We start from the raw sequence: 20,215 nt of genomic DNA, 5'->3' as shown, positions 1-20,215 counted from the left end.
TAAGAGAACTTCTACATCATGCGCACCCACAAGTTAAGCACAGGAAGAATGTCTGACTTTCCAGTTTCTTTCCTTTTCAGAGACAGGGTCTTGCTGTCACCCAAGCTGGAGTGCAGTGGCTCCCGTCACAGCTCACTACAGCCTTAAATTCCTAGTCTAAAGTGATCCTCCTGCCTCAGCCTCCCAAGTAGCTGGGACAGTGTACACCATGATGCCTAGCTAATTTTATTTTTTGTAAAGACAGAGCCTTGCTATGTTGCCCAGGCTGGTCTCGAACTCCTGGCCTCAAGCGATCCTCTCTCCTTGGCCTCCCAAAAAGTACTGGGATTATAGGCATGAGCCATTGCTCCTAGCCCCTGATCTTCTGTTTTCACTTAATGAAAAGAAGATGTTCCCCTTTAAGACCTATGGCATATTTAGAGAGACTTCCCAGGAAGGAGGTCCTGAGACCAGCAAGATCAGCCCCACTCACCATGACTTCAGTGTTCCTGAGCACATTCTGATATCCCGCTGGATGAAGGACAATGCCACTAGGGTTGGTGTAGACTCCATGAATATGCAACACGCTCAGCTTCCGCTTCTCCTGAGCCCACTCTAGGACCTGCACAACACACATATAGCCCAACCAGCTTGGCAGGGCTGATCACTTGTTTAAAGGTCACAATGGGCAAGAGGCTGTTTTGAAGACTAGACTTCTGATATAACTCTCCAGCTTCATGATATAGGACAAGAATGCAAAACCTGATGTAGTCTAAGTTTCCACTTCAGGAATGACTGTCAAGAATGACGGTAGCAGCCGGGCGCGGTGGCTCATGCCTGTAATCCCAGCACTTTGGGAGGCTGAGGTGAGCGGATCACCTGAGGTCGGGAGTTCAAGACCAGCCTGACCAACATGGAGAAACCCTGTTTCTACAAAAAAAAAAAAAAAAAAAAAAAAAAAAGACAGCAGCAAATTTGGTGATTTCTCTTTGAAAGTAACAATCAAAAATTAGAATTTGTCATAATTTGCAGAAACAACAGGGACCGTTTCCACTGGTGACATGCATGAGAGCTATGGACAACTGCTTCAGTGTTGGCCTCAGGAAATCAAGCCTCTGCATCCAGGCCCTTGTGTGGCCCCTCACTGCAGTGACTCCAGGCTAACCACATGGCTTGCTTTTAGCCAATAGGGTACTAGCAAACACACACAAGCAGAAGCTTGGTAAGTGTTGGCACAAGAAGTCTTACTTCTCTTGTGTTACTTTTAGAATCCAGGTGCCATGTGAAGAAATTGAAGAAGCCTGGGCTAGTCTGCTAGGACATATATGGCCTGGCCAACTGCTTGCACTGACAGACATGGAAGTATGGTCCTCTTACATCACTCAGCCCTAGTGCGGCCATCAGATGTCTGCAGGTATGTGAACAGGCTGCAAAAATCAGCAGAAGAAATGCCAGCTGAGTCACTGAGCCCAGTTCAAACTGCTAATGTACTTTATCATGGTGAGATAAGATATTTATTATTATAAGCCACAAAGTTTCAGGGCCATTACTTGTACAGCAATAGATAAGTGACAGAAAAATCATTTCAGTCACCTCTGAGGAACCTAAAAGGCTGCCAGTGAAGAACAATCATTTAGATGACAGTGAATGCAATAGCCACCTGATTCCATGGCTCCGTTTTCCCAAGGACTGGAGAGAGCATACATTTATTCTTATCACATTTTAAAGAAATAGGCTATGGATTAGGAAAGTAGCCAAGGGGCATAGAGATTTAGAATTTGAATGTTACTAGGCCCCATTCTAACTACCAGTCAATGTCTTTAACCAATAGACTGCAATACTGCCCCTAATGTGGGCTGAAAATACAATGTAAATCTGGAGGCCCAAGGATGAAATGAGAAGGAAAACATCAAATCTGACAGATATCCTCAGCTTTTAAAAGGCCCTTATGCTTCTGATATCCATGAACACACTAGGTCATAATCTCTGGAAATTTTATTACAAACAGCGTAGAAGCTACTTGAGCTGCTAGTTTTAAAATTTCAATCATTTATCTCTTTGTTTGTTTATTTATTTTTAGATAGAGTCTCGCTCTGTCACCCACGCTGGAGTGCAGTGGCATAATCTTGGCTCACTGCAACCTCTGCCTCCCGGGTTCAAGTGATTCTCCTGCCTCAGCCTCCCGAGTAACGAGTAACTGGGACTACAGGCGTGCACCACCACACCCAGCGAGATTTTGTGTTTTTAGTAGAGACTGGGTTTCACCATGTTGGCCAGGCTGGTTTCAACCTCAAGTGATCCACCTGCCTCAGCCACCCAAAATGCTGGGATTACAGGCATAAGCCACCGTGCCCAGCCTATTTATTTATTTTTGAGACAGGATCTTACTCTGTCACCCAGGCTGACGTACAACAGCATGATCATAGCTCATTGTAGCCTTGACTTCCTCAGCTCAATTGATCCTCCTGCTTCGGCCTCCCAAGTAGCTGGGAATAGCTGGGACTACAGGCACACACCACCATGCCCAACTAATTTTTAAATTTTTTGTAGAGACAGGGTCTTGCTATGTTGCCCAGGCTGGTCTCGAACTACGCTCAAGTGATCCTGCCATCTCAGTTTCCCAAAGTGCTGGGATTAGAGGCCTGAGCTGCTGTGCTCAGCCCAGTCATTTATTAATCAAAAAAAATATTTACCAAGCACCTAAATCCACCATATTTGAGACATGAGGGTTGTATTTGAGCTATGAGGGTAAGGAAGACCAACGTGATACCTGTCCAAGTGAAGTTATTATTCCTATGGGGTAAGGCAGTCAGAAAACAGATAAACAGCTAAGATAAAAACTGCACAGGGTGTAATCCTAGCACTTTGGGAGGCTGAGGCGGACTGATCACTTGAGGTCAGAAGTTTGAGACCAACCTGGCCAACATGCTGAAACACTGTCTCTACTAAAAATACAAAAATTAGGCAGGCATGGTGGCGGGCACCTGTAATCCCATCTACTCAGGAGGCTGAGGTAGGAGAATTGCTTGAACCCGGGAGGAGGAGGTTGCAGTGAGCTGAGATCGCATCATTGAACTCCAGCCTGGGAGACAAGAGTGAGACTCTGTCTCAAAAAAAAAAAGAAGAAAAAAAAGCAAAAACACTCCCCAAAACTGCAAGTTATACTAAGTGCTACAAAGGAAATGGACAAGAGACTGGATCAAAAAATAAGCAACCAATTTAAATAGGATGGTCAGAGAAAGTCTCTCCGGAGGTGATCCCTAAGTTGAGAGTTATAAATGAAGAAGGAGCTGACCATACAGAACATGAGGGAGTAGGTAGAAGACATTTGGGCCAGAGAAAACTAGTCTTCCTGGGGCAACTTTTCTCTAAATTCAATTTGCTTTAAATACTGCCTTCAAGGTCAGCAAAACCACAAGAGTCGTATTACAACTACCACTCTGGCAGAGGCAATACTGTGGTATTGAATGCCAGTGGTCAAATCACTTATCTTTTCAACTCTACTTAGCTGGGCTCTAAATCAGACATAAAGGCAGATTCCTGAGGAAAACAAATTATAGAACGAAAATTACAAAAATCACAGAATAGGACAAATAAGACTTTAAGAACTCATCTCATTAGCTGACACACATCAACATCTATAATTCGATTATTATGGTAGGTACAGTATGGGCTACGCTAAAACAAGTCTTCAGAGGTTTCCACTAAACATTAACCTCAATTCAGCCATCGCTTGGCTTGGAAGTTAATCTTCCAATCAGTATAAAGTAGTTTTCAGACATTTCCAATAGATGCCATAAAAAAAATGTATCCTAAGAACTCTAAATCAGTATTATCAATATTACACTACTCAATATTGTCAAGTGCTGAAGAGATCTTACAGTTCAAATGATTTCCCCTAATCTTGCTTTAAAACTGGGTGAAATTATCAGATGTCATAGATCTGAACACTTTTAAGTTCTATGCATTTTACTGTGTATTGATTTGATCTTTAAAAAGAAAGAAAAAAGAAAACCAAAAATCCAACCAGGGAAAAAAATTTTCCTTTCTAGCTCTATATAAATACCAATATACCAACTAGAAAACAGCTTTTCTGATGAAGATATAATCCACGAGCCTTAAGAAGGGACCAATGCTTTACTTTTTACCTTTTTCTCATCAGTAAGGTCAAGGGATTCAAGTTGTTTCCCCTGATCTGCTGCATACAGTTCCAGGAGATTATCAAAATTTGTAGTTAATACAAGGGCTCCATTTTCCATCAGGTGGAGAACTGACTGAAGTAGCTGTTTTCCAGAATCTTCCATTTTTGACTCCAAGTCATCAAATACTTCATATAAACAGTCCTTGAAAAATGTGGATCGAACATTACTGGTACGCTGAGGAGGGATATGAAAAAAGAAAATTAGTCCAAAGTGCTTTGGTAAGTCACTTGTTTTAGTTACAGTAGTAAATTTTTAAAGAATATTTTGTATTCAAAACAGATAAAATATCATCTATCTCATAAGAATGTAACAAGGAAGATGAGATGATACATGCCAACTGCTTAGCGCAATGCTTAGCATGGAGCAAGTGATCAACAAACACTACTACACTTATGCAAACAAGCCTAAGCGTCCTAAAGTGCGCACTTTTATAGAATGAAGAAAACAAACATGGCCAAGGGATGTGAATTTACTGTTGGTATTCAAGGGAAGCTGGAGTATAAAACAGAGCAACAACGACCCTCTCATTAGGCACCAGGTAAGAAGGCAACACTTCTGTTCATCTTTCCTTATTTAGGAAAGCGCCACTGAAACACAGCATCTCCTTTTCTAATCCCAGGCGGTTTGTACAGCTGTTAAGAATTTAGGAAAAACCGCTTAACTTCTACATGCCGTAATTCAGCAGTTTGTTCACAGGTTTATCATAAAGACTATCCAGTATACAAAAAAGGTTAACATAAACAATTTAATCCAATTTTTAAATTAAAAATTTGTATTTTGCAACTGTTAAAACGCATCAAACACCAATCAGTTCTAAGAATCTACATGTCTTGTTTGTTTTGCAGATGTGAGGTCTGGCTATGTGGCCCAGGTGAATCTTGAATTCCTGGGGTCTCAAGTGATCCTCCCACCTCAGTCTCCCCAAGTGTTGGATTTATAGGTATGAGTCACTTTTCCAGACCTCCTATTGCCTAATGTATGGTTTACTTAAATAACTGCTTTTCAGATTCATTTTAAATACATGTAAATATCCCTGAGTACTAATGAGGAACTATAATACCAACTTCAGGTGGGAAGCTGGCTTTATGAGTGAAAAAAACAAGTGGCCCTTGGGATGAAGAGAATTCAAAATATCTGATCCCTAGCCTGTCCGTGAAATACCATTTGCGAGGATTTGAATTGGTCCCCTCAAGTTCATGTGTTGGAAACTTAACCCCAATGGAACTGTGTTGGGAGGTGGGGCCTAATAAGAGGTGATCAGGTCACGAGGGCCGTGCCTTCATGAACTGATTGTCATTATTGAGGGAGTGGATTTGTTATCCTAAGTGCATCGGTTATAAATGCGAGTCTGGGCCGGGCGCAGTGGCTCACACCTGTAATCCCAACACTTTGGGTCAAGAGATCGAGACCATCCTGACCAACATGGTGAAACTCTGTCTCTACTAAAATTACAAAAATTAGCTGGGCATGGTGGCATGCGCCTGTAGTCCCAGCTACTCGGGAGGCTGAGGCAGGTCAATCACTCGAACCTGGGAGGCAGAGGTTGCAGTGAGTCGAGATTGTGCCACTACACTTCAGCCTGGCAACAGAGCGAGAATCCATCTCAAAAAATAAAAATAAAAAAAGTGAGTCTGGCCCTCTCTTGCTGTCCTCCCTCTCTCCATGTACTACCTTCTGCCATGTTATATCCTAGCAGGAAGGCCTTTGCTAGATGTGGCTCCTCTCTCTTGAACTTCTCACCTCCCAGAACTGAGCCAAATAAACTTCCATTGTGTATGTTTCTAACAGTGAAATGTTCAGATAAGGATCTGTTTCCATGGAACCACCTAAGCAGATTCAGAAAACGTTTCAATTTGCCAAATTCTTTTCCTAATTTGTCCAAGTATTTTATAAAATTATCAAGTCTTTAATCATACCTATCAAGTAAATAATAAATAAATGGAAAGTATTTTCACCATGAGCACAGAAGTAAAAGAGTCCTTCTGCCTGGTGAGGACGTGCTCATAGTTTCTCTGGGCTCTTGTCGATCACCCTTCCTCCTGCATCTACCACTAGACAGGCTTTTCCATGTACCCCTATTGTGAGTGGGTTCACAGATTCTCTTGAAGTGCTAAATAGATGGAACACCCTATAGTTTACGTGGCTAAGGATATGGGTCATGGTTTCAGCTTTTGTCCATTTTCATTACATCATAACTATAAATAATTATATGACATATTAATTAGGTACAGGCAAACTAGGGACAATGCAATTTAACTGGATGAACAATCTGATCAGAAGCAAACAGTGAAGAATCTGTAACTCCAGTTACTGACTTTTACTACATTCAAGAGTCAACTTCTGGGCAAGGTGGCCCACGCCTGTAATCTCAACACTTTGGGAGGCCAAGGCTAGAGGATCTTTTGAGCCCAGGAGTTTGAGACCAGCCTGGGTAACACAGCAAGACCCCATCTCTGCAAAAAAAATTAAAACACCAAAAAATTTAAAAATCTGCCAAGTGTTGTGACACAAGCCTGTGGGCCCAGTTATTCCGACGGTTGAGGTAGGAGGATTGCTTAAGCCCAGGAGGTCGAGGCTGCAGTGAGCCATGATCGTGCCACTGTACTCCAGCCTGGGCAACAGAGCAAGACCCTGTCTCAAAAAAAAAAAAAAAAAAAAAAAAAAAAAGATAACTACTATTGAAGGCCAGAACTTCTTTAGATTTGTTATAAAAAATATGGTGCTCCTTTCATGTCTACCCAAATCACAAACCCATTTGCCCTATGATCTAGCAGTCCCATGTATCCTACAAATACAATTTCAAACAAATGAAATGGCACATACAAAGTTATCATTGCATTATTATTTATAATAGTAGAAGACTGGAAACAAGCCAAGTATCCATATATAAGAGACCAGTATGGCTGAGTACCCATATACTGGAGAATGAGATGGAAAAATCTTCAAGCTATACTGTGAAGTAAAACAAATTGCAGAATAGTATGTCTAGAATGCCATCTTTTGAGCTAGGGGATAGAGGTTGTAAGATAAGAATAAATATAGTCCTCCTTGCATGTATCTGCAAAAAGAAACACTGGAAGGCTATATAAACAAAACTCGTAAGAGTAGTAACCTATGAAAGGTGGGTTTTGGGAGAAGAGAAAGATAAAAGACCTATGTGGGAGTTGGAGGTCTCCATATAAGACACCTTTTTAATAGTGTTTGGACTTCTGCAACGTGTATAAACAATACCTATTCAAAAAAGCAAAATTAAGTTGAAAATTAAATAAAGAATACAGTAACTTCCTTGGTTTTATTACAAACCTTTTTGTGCTTTATAACTTCTTTTGTACTTTGACTCACACACACAATCAATACATACTATATTTTAACACCAGTTTAATTATTACACACACAGTTAAAAAGGTCTCGGTATACAATTCCATAATCATGGGTGTGGAACACATTTTCTTGCTTCTAAGAAAAAGAAATACAAAAAGTTAAAACCTGGGGGAAAAAAATCCAAGTCATTATTTTAGCTAAATATCTTTTAGTCCTATTTATGTTACTAAATCCTACATATCAACATAGGAAGGAAATATGCTTATGTAACTGTATTGACGTCCTCAGATTAGAAATAAAAGTTTTTCTGTTTTTTTGAGACAAGGTCTGGCTCTGTCACCAAGCTGGAGTACAGTGGCATGAACATGGCTCACTGCAGCCTTGACCTGCTGGGCTCAAGCAATCTCCTGCCTCAGTCTCCTCAGTGGCTAGGACTACAGGTGCATACCACCACGCATGCTACTTTTTAAATTTTTTGTAGAGACAGGGTCTCACTATGTTGCCCAGGCTGTTCTCAAACTTCTGGCCTCAAGCGATCCTCCTGCCTCAGCCTCCTATGTAGGTGGGACCACAGGCTTGCACCACCACATTTGGCTAATTTTAAAATTTTTGTAGATGTACGGGGTCTCACTTTGTTGCACAGGCTGGAAAGTCTTTTTCTCTTAAAGCAGATGACCCGAGAACTAAATTTCCCACCAGTAGCCTTTATAAGCAAAGACAAAGGAATGAAAACATAAACAGGGAGGTTCAGTAGTCAAAAGGAAATGCCAAACTCCCACACAGCTACTAAGGAACTTTCCCCATTCATCCAAAACAGTGACTTTCATTTCCTTCTGCCCTGAAACTTAGTAAAAACAAGAAACAAAAAACTAGTGTGGTGGCTCAAGCTTATAATCTGTTTTTGGGAAGCTGAGGCAGGAAGATCACTTGCGCCCAGGAGTTCCACACCAGCCTGGACAACACAGGGAGACCACATCACTATTTAAAAAAAGAAAAAAGAAAAAAACTCCGTTTCCTCCCCCCAGGATTATTAACATTTCTAGTGCATCTACTATGTGCCAGACATTTTATATACATTATCTCACCCATCCTTCACAAAGTGACACAAGGAAGTAATATTCCAGTTTCACAGGTGCAAAAACAAATGTTAAGAAGTTAAAAAATTTGTGCAGGGTTCCAGTGCATTTAAGTGACAGATTCTGATTCTGAAACCCAAGCTCATTGCAGTGAATCTATAATCTCACTTCCCTGGTATATATTAAACTGGCTCAGTAGATGGACCTGTTAACCCTACCATAGTACTGATGAGTTTATACTATTAGATTTGATTGTTTTATTTTTTAACATGGACATTTCCAAACATACACAAAAGTTAGAAGAGTGCATATAAAACAAAATATAACTCCAACACTTCTCACTTAAAAAATATTAATTCCTTAATATTAGTGTTCAAGATTCTCCCAAATATATCACTTTTATTATTAAGTTGTAATAGTTTTTTATATATTCTGGGCACTAGATTTTTGTAAGATATGATCTGCAACTATTTCCTTCCATTCAGTGGGTTGTCATTTCATTCTTTTTTCTTTTCTAGAGATGTGGGTCTCACTATGTTGCCCGGGCTGAGGTACAATGACATGATCATAGTTGACTGCAGCCTCAAACTCCTGGGATCAAGTGATCCTCCTACCTTAGCCACCCGAGCAGTTGAGATTACAGGTGCAAGCCACTGTGCCTGGCTCTCTTTTCACTTTCTTGATGACAACCATTACAGCACTTAAGTTTCAAACTCCGATCATGTCCAGTTTATCTAGTTTTCTTCTGTTGGTTGTGCTTTCAGTGTCAGATCTAAAAATCCTTTGCCATGCTGCCTTAATTACTGTGGCTCTGTAGTAAGCTTTGAAATCAAAAAAATGTGTGTCTCCCTACTTTGTTCTTTTTCAAGACTGTTTTGGCTTCTCTAGGTCCCTTGTAATTCCATATGAAGTTTTAATTTTTTTTTTTAGAGACAGGGTCTTGCTACATTGCCCAGGCTGGAGTGCAGTGGCTATTCACAGATGCAATCCCACTACTGATCAGCATGGAAGTTTTGACTGGCTCCATTTCCAACCTGGGTTGGTTCACCCCTCCTTAAGCAACCTGGTGGTCTCCTGCTCCTAGGAGCCCAGAACTCCTTGCCTCAAACACTCCAGCAATCCTCTTGCCTTAGCCTCCCAAGTAGCTGGGACTACAGGTGCATGCCATGGTGCCTGGCTCCATATGAATTTTAAATCGGTTTGTCAATTTCTACAAAATCAGCAGCTGGGATCCTACCAGGGACTGTGCTTAATCTGTAGACTAATTTGCAGAGTATTCCATCTTAATAATATTAAGAGTTCTGATCCATGAACACGGCATGTCTTTCCATTTATTTAGATTTTCTTTCATTTCTTTAAATGTTTCCTAGTTTTCAAACTGTTTAAGTTCTGCACTTTTTTTTTTTTTTGAGATAGAGTTTTGCTCTTGTTGCCCAGGCTGGAGTGCAACGGTGCAATCTTGACTCACTGTAACCTCTGCCTCCCAGGTTCAAGTGATTCTCCTGCCTCAGCCTCCAGAGTAGCTGAGATTACAGGCGCCCACCACCAACACGCCCAGCTAATTTTTGTATTTTTAGTAGAAACTGGGTTTCACCACGTTGGCCAGGCTGGTCTCAAACTCCTGACTTCAGGTGATCCGCCTGCCTCAGGCTCTCAAAAGTGCTGGGATTATAGGCATGAGCCACCACGCCTGGCCTCTGCACTTCTTTTGTTAAATTTATTCCTATTTTATTGTTTTTGATGCTAAGTGGAAAAATTTTTAATATTTCATTTTAGTATTGTTCATTGCAAGTATATAAAAATACTATTTTTATGTATTGATCCTGGATCCTCCAACCTTGCTGAACTTGTTAGTTCTAACAGAGGATAACCTAGGATTTCCCATAGACAAGAGATCATCTCGTCTGCAAACAGAGGCAGTTTCCAATATGGATTCCTTTGATTTCTTTTTCTTCTTGCCTAATTGCCCAGTCTGGAACATCCAGCACAATGTTGAACAGGAGTGGAGTGGGCAAACAGCCTTGTTTTGTTGCTGATCTTAGTGGAAAAATGCAGTCTTTCGGCATTAAGTATGCTATCTGTGAGTTTCATATATATATTGTGTTGAGGTAGTTTCCTTCTACTATTTGCTATCATTCCTTCATCTGTAGAGTGTGTTTTGTTTTTAATTACAAAAGAGTGTTGAATTTTACTAACATGCTTTTTCTGCACCTATTGAGAAAATCACGCGGTTTTGTCTTTTTATTCTATTGATACGATGTATTATAATGATAAGCAGTTTTTTTTTTTGAGATGGAGTCTCACTTTATTGTCTAGGCTGGAGTGCAGTGGTGCAATCTTGGCTCACTGCAGTCTCTGCCTCATGGGTTCCAGCAATTCTCCTGCCTTAGCTTCTCAGGTATCTGGGATTACAGGCACGTGCCACCATGCCCGTCTAATTTTTGTATTTTTGATAGAGATGAGGTTTTGCCATGTTAGCCAGGCTGGTTTCGAACTCCTGACCTCGGGTGATCCACCCGCCTCAGCCTCCCAAAGTGCTAGGATTACAGGCGTGAGCCACTGCGCCTGGCCTAATGTCAAATCAACCTGTCATTCCCCAGAAGCCTCTGATTTCCTCATGGGTACTGCATTCAGTCTGGTTGTATTTTGTTGAGGATTTTTGTGTCCATGCTCCTAAGAGATCTGGGTTGCTATGTAGTTTTCTTTTCTTTTTTTTTTGGAGACGGAGTCTCATACTGTCGCCTGGGCTGGAGTGCAGTGGTGCAATCTTGGCTTACTGCAACCTCCACCTCCTAGGTTCAAGTGATTCTCCTTGCCTCAGCCTCTCAAGTAGCTAGGATTACAGGTGCCTGCCATCACTCCTGGCTGATTTTTATTTTTAGTAGAGACAGGGTTTCACTATGTTGGCCAGGCTGGTCTTGAATGTCTGACCTCATGATCCATCCGCCTCGGCCTCCCAAAGTGTTGGGATTACAGGCGTGAGCCACCACGCCCGGCCTTCTTCTTTTTTTTTTTTTAGAGAGAGACAGGGTCTTGCTCTGTCACCGAGACTGGAATGCAGTAGCATGATTATAGCTCAGTTCAGTATCAAACTCCAGGGCTCAAGCAATCCTTGTGCCTCATCCTTCCAAAGTGTTGGGCTTACAGGTGTGAACCACTGCATTTAGTCATTTTCATTTTTTCTGATGTCTTTTGTTTGGTTTTGTTACCAGGATAATAACTGGCCTCATGCAATGAGGTGGAAGTACTCCCTCCTACTCTACTTTTTAGAGTAGTTTGGGAAGAATTTCTTCTAGCCCTGTCAAGCAATAATCTACTTTCTGCTCTACGGATTTGCCTATTCTGGACATTTTATATACATGGAATCATGCCATATATGTCCTTTTGTGTCTGGCTTCTTTCACTTAATGTTTTCAAGGTTCATCCATGTTGTAGTACGGATCAGTACTTCATTCCTTTTTACGGCCAATTAACATTGTATGGATAGACATTTTGTTTATCCGTTCATGAGCTAGACATTTGAGTTGTTTTCACTCTTTTGGCTACTATGAATAATGGTGCTATGAACATGAGTGTACAATTCTTGCATGAATATGCTTTCCATTCTTTTGGGTATATACTTGTAAGTGCAATTGCTAGGTCATATAATCACTGTTTAACTTTCTGAGGAACTGCCAATCTGCCAATCTGTTTTCCAAAGCAACTGCATCACTCTACATCCCCACAAGGGTTCCAATTTCTCCATATCCTTAGAACACTTATTATTGTCTTCTTGATTCTAGTCATCCTAGTGGGTGTGAAATGGTTTTAAAGAGTTCATAGAATCTCCACTTCATACCCTTTACAGATATTAAAAATGGACCTAAATATGATACCTAAAACTGTAAAACTCTTAAAAGAAAATACAGGTGCGCTTATTGGCCATTTGTGTATCTTCTTCGGAGAAATGTCTACTCAACTACATTGTTATTTAAAAACCGAATTAATTTACCTTTTTATTAAGTTACAATAGTGCTTTATGTATTCTGGATATTATACCCCATCAGATATGTGATTTGCTAACATTTTCTCATTCTGGGAACTATCTTTCACGTTTTTTTTTTTGGTAGAGACAGGGTCTCACTATGTTGTCTAGGCTGGTCTAGAACTCATGGCCTCCAGCAATTGTCCTGTCTTGGCCTCCCAAAGTGCTGGGATTACAGGCATGAGTCACCATGCCTAGTTCACTTTCTTGACAGTGTCCTTTGAGCCTAACAGTTTTTAACTTTAGATAAGTCCAGTTTATCTATATACATTTTTTTTTTAGTTTTTTTGCGTTTTTGGTGTCATGTCTAAAAAACCACTGCCAGATCCAGTCATAAAATTTTAAACCTGTTTTTTCTTCTAAGAGTTTTACAGTTTTAGATATCATATTTAGGTCTTTGATCCATTTTTAATATTTGTAAAGGGTATGAAGTAGAGATTCCATGAACTCTTTAAAATCCCATTAATTCATTTTTTTTTTAGGATGGAGTCTTGCTGTATTGCCCAGGCTGCAATGCAGTGGCACGATCTCGGCTCACTGCAACCTCCACCTCCTGGGTTCAAGCCACTCTCCTGCCTCAGCCTCCCAAGCAGCTGGGATTACAGATGCCCACCACCACACCATGCCCAGCCCAGAATCCTGATTTTTAAGAAATTTTTAAGACAGGCTGGGCCAAGTGGCTCATGCCTGTAATCCCAGCACTTTGTGAGGCTGAGGTGGGCAGATCACTTGAGGTCAGGAGTTCGAGACCAACCTGGCCAACATGGTGAAAGCCTGTCTCTACAAAAATACAAAAATTAGCTGGGCATGGTGGATACACACCTGTAATCCCAGCTACTCAGGAGGCTGAGACAGGAGAATCGCTTGAACCCAGGAGACGGAGGTTGCAGTGAGACGAGATTGAGCTATTGAACTCTAGCCTGGGCAACAGAGGGAGACTCTGTCTCAAAAAAAAAAAAAAATTAAGACAAAGCAAGACAAGGAGTCCTTTTATCCAACTCAGTTTGGTAAAATAAGGTACAATTCCTTATAAATATTTTGAGTTACTGCCTCTAAAAAGAACATTAAGAACTGGTTTTGTTTCATCCATAAGATAATAATATTATCCCCAATCTTTGTGGGGTTCCATATAAGGCATGGATGCCACAGAACACAGCTTTTATAGTAGTGAGTGTAGAAAAAATAAATTCAACACAGTGGTAATTTGTACCCTCTCATAGATACACAGTGAAATGGGGTTAAGACAATTACCCTGAATGGAGTCCATAAATAGACATGGTGCAGAAGAGCCAAATCTTATGCAAACTTACAAGCTGTAAATGAATATCCATGTTATATTTGGCATGCTAGTTGTGACAGCCAAATCATGCTAGGTATGACAGTCAAATTTTAGGAAATCTCAAATACCATGGCACATATGAGGGTACTCACAGGAGAGAGTTTCTGGATAAGGTCATGGGCAACATGGACAAGGTTCTTGTCTTCATGGAGACATTTCTGAAACTTTTTACTCTCTTCATCTTCTAAAAGATCAAAATCAATGGCAGCATCCAGTAAGGCCTGAATTAACCCCTTCCAGGATTTGAGGGCTGGAACTTGAGGTGCAACTGCAGCACTTATGCCTGTTCCAATCACTAGCACAAGTTCTCGAGGCTTCTTAGTTTTTAGGCTTGGAAGCAGCTTCCTAAAAAACCAAAACAAACATGAGGCGCACAGAAAGACTGTCTGACTAAAGTTATAGTTTTTAGCTAACTTTTATAATTGCAGGGATGACCAATACCAGTTTTTGATACTTTTCCAAAGCAGTCTAAAGAAAACGACAAGAATATTGTCAGTGCTTGCTGAAAAATGAGTAATAAATCTATTTTAGGAATTCTAAACCAATCTTAAAATCAGTTTCCTGCTTCATGGTCCCTCTCTCAACCTAAGAAATTCCACTAATATTAGGAAAAGATCCAAATATATTACAGCTCAGCTGAGTTCTGCCAACTAAATTATGCTTTAAACCAATGTTAAATTTCAAAAGAACACATTTGATTTGTACTCTAAGAAAAAGAGAAAAGAACCTCAGGACAAATTAAATTCCTATTACTGAGAAATGTCAAACAGATGAAAGAAAGACAATAAAAAATTTAACTCCAAATTTTGTAAACACTATCCTCAGGCAAAAAAAAAAAAAAAAAAAAGAGAGAAAAGGAAAAGTGGCCAATAGAATTCTGAAAACACAGGAGCCCCAAATACCTAAATAAAGACGTTAACTATTCAACAGACACGACAAAAAGTGAAAAACATTCCTTTCTTACCATGATAAGCATTGAGAGATTTCTCTGTTCTGAGGCCCATATGTGAGATAGCATGGGTGCAAGTTTTTGCTTTCGTTCCCTTCTTTTTCATTCAGGAGACTATCCCTGCTCAAATGTTCCTTTACTTTAATTTTTGCTGATGGCATGCATGTTCCCCTCTCCCGAAAACTGCTTTTCCTCAATCTTTTTGTCCAAATAATAAAATGGAGAGGATCAGCATTTTGGCATAACCCAAGAAAGGAATAGTACTTTCAAGACTTGGGAAACCTAGTTTTGGGGACACGGCCTCTAAAATTACTTTCTCTATTCCAAGCTTCTGCATTCATTCATTCTCAACAAATACGAAAAACCGAGGCCAGGTGCCTGTAATCCTAGCACTTTGGGAGGCCAAGGCGGATGGAACACTTGAGGTCAGGGGTTCGAGACTAGGCTGGCTAATGTGGTGAAACCCCATGTCTACTAAAAATACAAAAATTAGCTGGGCATGGTGGCACGTGCCTGTAGTCCCAGCTACTTGGGAGGCTGAGGCAGGAAAGAAAAACCAGTATGTAACAGACACTACGGCAGTCACTAGTGACGTATCTATGAACAAAATGGAGTCCCTGATCTTGAAAAGTCAGTCCACTAGAAAAGACATAGATATTAGAAGCAAATGATGAAAAATGAGTTTCAGTTCAGAGCAATCAAGATAGTCAAGCATACACAAATACACATACACAAATATACATGCACACAGAAAATTTCTAGGAGTCACAAGATCTATAAATAGTAGTTAAATGGGATGGGGAGAATAAGGACTTTTTTAGTTTTCATTTTATACTGTTGTACTATCTGATTTTTTTACATAACATATAGATTTGAGCTATAATTCTTCGTAATTAAGACCTCCAGTTTGGCAAGGTACAGTGGTTCACACCTGTAATCTCAGCACTTTAGGAGGCTGAGCTTGAGCCCAGGAATTCAAGACCAGCCTAGGCAACTTAGTGAGACCCCATCTCTACCAAAACAAAAAAAGAAAAAGGGAAAAGAAAAGAAAAAGAACATTAGGCACGTCTGTAGTCCCAGCTACTTGGGAGGCTAAGTTCATGGGAGAATCGATTGAGCCCAGGAGGCTGAGGTTGCAGTGAGCTGTGTTTGTGCCACTGCATTCCAGCTTGGGTGACAGAACAAGACCCTGTCTCCAAAAAAAAAAAAAAAGACTTCCAGTTAAAAACAAAAAAATTTAACAATTGTGTTTTATTATTGTTATTATTTATAACAATAAATAACAGTTGCTTTTTTTTAGTAGGTATACATACCTAAAAAGTAGGCTAGGTAAAGATAACAGCAGACAACAGAGGTCAAAGGGCAACAAAATTTTACAAGTTGTAATGAAAAAGCCGATTCTCTTGGTAGAATTTTGGGAATGTTCAGGTACATCTGAAGGTAGAGGGGCTGGTGGGGCTAAAACAGGAGAATCAGTTACAAGCCTTTAAGAGTTGCAATTTGAAGCAGACTGGAGGTTTCCCTTCTGCAGAGGTTGACCAGAGGACTGTATTTGAGAACACTGCACACAGCTGAGGGTGAGGATTCAGTTAAAGTCTGTACATAAAATATAAGATTTCCCCCAACTCTCCCCATAGGAAGCTTTTCAGACACTAGGAATCAACTTTGTACCTGTACACCACACCCCATCCAGTCATGAAATGAGGAGGATTTCTCTTTCAGGAAATGGCAAGTATGAGATGAAAAACCTGTAGATTCTGTTCAGTGGGAATTCCTTAACTCTACATAGAGTCTGACTAAGCCCCTTATTTATGTACATGCAGATTCTCCAATTAGCTTTTTTTTTGAGACGGAATCTCGCTTTGTCACCCAGGCTGGAGTGCAGTGGCGCAATCGTGGCTCACTGCAACCACCAACTCCAGGATTCAAGTGATTCTCTTGCCTCAGCAACCCAAGTAGCTGGTACTACAGGCATGTGCCACCACGCCCGGCTAATTTTTGTATTTTTAGTAGGGACAGGGTTTCACCATGGTGGCCAGGCTGGTCTCAAACTTCTGACCTCAACTGATCCACCTGCCTCGGCCTCCCAACGTGGTGGGATTACAGGTGTGAGCCACCATGCCTGGCCTCTTCAACTGGCTTTTTAGTGTTTTCTCTTAAAAATGGGCAGACAGATGAGGGTCACCTCACATTTGAGGAAAGGTCCCAACTAACAGTTACATCAAACAAACTAGCAGGTAGAGAGGAATTTAAAGGAAATAAGAGACAGTATGGGAAAGAGAAAAAAAATTAAAAGGAAACAATGATATCCTCACATAGATTTTGAAAAATTGGCCAGCCAGGTCGGGTGGCTCATGCCTGTAATCCCAGCACTTTGGGAGCCCAAGGCAGGAAGATCACTTGAGGTCAGGAGTTTGAGACCAGCCTGGCCAACATGGTGAAACTCTGTCTCTACTTAAAAAAAAAAAAAAAAATACAAAAATTAGCCAGGCGTGGAGGCATACCCTTGTAATCCCAGCTACTCAGGAGGCTGAGGCAGAAGAATCACTTGAACCCAGGAGGCAGAGGTTGCAGTCAGCTGAGATGGCACCATTGCACTCCACCCTGGTGACAGAGCAAGACTCCATCTCAAAAAAAAAAAAAATTGCATCTGTGAAACATAAAAAGAGTGCTATGAAAAACAAACAGGCAAACAAAAAGACTTCATAAATTAAAAATATAACAACAGAAATTTCTTAATCCATAAGATAAAACAGAGAAAACCCTAGAGAAAGCAAAATTTTAAAAAATGAGAAGGGAGAGAAAAATCAAGAAACATGTAAGACTTAATCCAAGAAATCTAACATCTGAGTAACAAGTATTTTTTTAAAATATGGAATAAAGAAAATATTGTAATGGAAAATATCAAATAAGTAATACAAGTCAATTTCTCCAAAGTGAAGGTACCAGTTGCCAGCTTTAAAGAGCTGTCCAGTGTTACTGTGAATAAAATAATGATCTTTAAAAGTTTCTAATGGACCAAATAAAAAAAAAAAGGGAAAAAAGGTCATATAATACAAAGAATTGGGAATCACAACAGAGCGGCTATTTTGGCAGGGATATTTACAAGTTAGCAGAGAATGAATGAGATACCAAAAATTATATACTCAATCAAACCATCAAATAAATGTAAGTGCATGATAAAGACATTTTCAAATATGTCCAAAAAGTTTTCTCCTATGGATCTTTACTTAGGCTATGCAAGGATATGCTTCAGAAAAATGAAGGAGTGCACCAAAAAAGTAGACATGAGATCCAGCAAACAGAAGATGGATACAAGAGAGATGTAAAGGAAATTATCAGGATGATGGGAAAGGGAAATACCAAATATCAGCAATGCAACAGGCCTGGAGAACAAGCATCCAGAGTAGACTAGTGTCCAGAGGCAAGAATCCATGGCACAAACTAGCAGGTTACTGGTATGTTTCAGTATAGCTAGGAGATTTATTCTTCTGACAGAGCATTTGAGAATACACTGAAAGCAAGCAATTAAACAAATAAAAAGACAACCTTTAACATCACAAGTGAAAAAAATGGGCAACAAAGGAAATATAACCATTACTCATTAGGCTCAGCTATGAATACTATTTATACAGTCATAATAATGTAAATATTAAAAGTGGATTGAACCAAACACTGTTATATAAACATACAAGGACATGGGGAGAGTGTGTGGAGTGGCAACACAGGGGGAGGAGTCAGGAGAGCAAAGCGGTCCTTATATTCCATATTCGAAAATCAATAAAACAGAAAAACTAAAAAGCAGCAAGATATATACATATATATTATTTTAAAACATGGATGTCAACATTAGAAGAAACAGATAAAGTTGAAAGTGATTATCTCTGAGGAGGGGTGGACTTTGAAATACTGATTTTTAAAAACTATGTACCTGTATTACCTTGATAAAAAATAAAAATGAAATCCAAAATAAAAATAATTTAATTTTTTATATGAAGATCAATACTGATTAGTGAAAACAACTGATATAGAGGGTAAATTGGCTATTTTTCTTTCTCTCCCACTAATGGTAATTTACTCTGTTCTCTGATTCCTTTCTCTTATTTACCTGGGCTTTTTGGTGGGGGGTGCGCCATCATTGAAGAATCCAAAAATCTCGTCTATATCAGAGGCCTGGCTCCCTGTAGAAGCCATCCAGTTTCTAAAATAGATTAAACACCACGGACCACAATTAGATCTGTAAAGTATACCATTCAAAATAACACATACATTAAACAATTTAAAAATGTTGTATAGCCTTAAAGGTGTTTTGGAGGTGCCCCTACTTAGCAGAAATTTGTTAATTAATAAACAGTCCAAACAAGGAATTAAATTAGTCTAAAAGAAGTAACCTAGAAGTCACAGGACTTTGGTGCTCCATACTACTATCTTGCTTCTGGTTTTGAAGGCCTGCCCCCAGGTTCCCACCAAACAGTGTCAACTCAAGTCAATTACTGGCCATCACTTTGCAGAACTTAAGAAATACCAGCTATTCTCCCATAAGATGAGTTTGTGGAAGGCTCAGGGATAAAAACCACCCACAGATAAGTGTGTTAATAGTCCCCAATTATCCACTTACTCTCAGCTGAAGAAATTATTGAGTTAAGACTAGAACAATCAATACTAATTTGCTGAATAATAGACATTCCCTGTAGTTGGACAATGGTGACCTCACAGCCAGTGGGGCATGTCTCTCTAAACATGAAGTGGACTTTAAATGAAGCCACTGTGATAACTGGTAAAGCTATTATCCAGCAAAGATGTATGAAAAATGGTCAATTATGTTCGGGTGCTGGAATAACTGGCAAAAGTAAATAATTACCATGGATTAGAATGAATACTATAAAGTTTTTTTTTTTTTTTGAGACGGAGTTTCGCTCGTTACCCAGGCTGGAGTGCAATGGCGCGATCTCGGCTCACCGCAACCTCCGCCTCCTGGGTTCAGCCAATTCTCCTGCCTCAGCCTCCTGAGCAGCTGGGATTACAGGCACGCGCCACCATGCCCAGCTAACTTTTTGTATTAGTAGAGACAGGGTTTCACCATGTTGACCAGGATGGTCTCGATCTCTTAACCTTGTGATCCACCCGCCTCGGCCTCCCAAAGTGCTGGGATTACAGGCTTGAGCCACCGAGCCCGGCCTATAAAGTTTTAATTGCTCAAAACTTTAGCAAACTTGCTAAATCTAAAAACTGAATTTAAAAATAGCAATAATATTTTAAGCACACACACAATATAGAAGACAAGACATACTACCACCATCTGGGGTGTTTTAGTACATTCCATTG

General features: G+C 40.1%; 1 protein-coding gene across 8 annotated transcripts in view; it reads right to left on the bottom strand.

Annotated features, from left to right (window-relative positions):
- The window catches only part of FAM118B (family with sequence similarity 118 member B), a 51,413-nt gene that overhangs the window by 8,477 nt on the left and 22,721 nt on the right, over window positions 1-20,215 (bottom strand). For 7 of the 8 annotated variants that reach the window (XM_012470164.2, XM_012470162.2, XM_012470160.3 and 4 more), the window contains 4 exons: window positions 18,999-19,091; window positions 14,034-14,286; window positions 4,128-4,355; window positions 473-601 (listed from right to left, as the gene is read on the bottom strand). In XM_012470164.2, coding sequence (XP_012325587.1) covers window positions 473-601; window positions 4,128-4,355; window positions 14,034-14,286; window positions 18,999-19,084 — 696 coding nt within the window. In that variant the 5' untranslated portion in view covers window positions 19,085-19,091. The remainder of the gene's footprint in view (window positions 1-472; window positions 602-4,127; window positions 4,356-14,033; window positions 14,287-18,998; window positions 19,092-20,215) is intronic. The other variant, XM_064375558.1, reaches the window with a different exon arrangement.

Source organism: Aotus nancymaae, unplaced genomic scaffold (assembly GCF_030222135.1).
Source record: "Aotus nancymaae isolate 86718 unplaced genomic scaffold, 86718_ANA_hifiasm-v0.15.2.pri h1tg000012l, whole genome shotgun sequence".
In the NCBI taxonomy this organism is placed as follows: Eukaryota; Metazoa; Chordata; class Mammalia; order Primates; family Aotidae; genus Aotus; species Aotus nancymaae.
The sequence above is the reverse complement of the archived record's forward strand: the minus strand, read 5'-3'. Positions and strand labels throughout refer to the sequence as shown.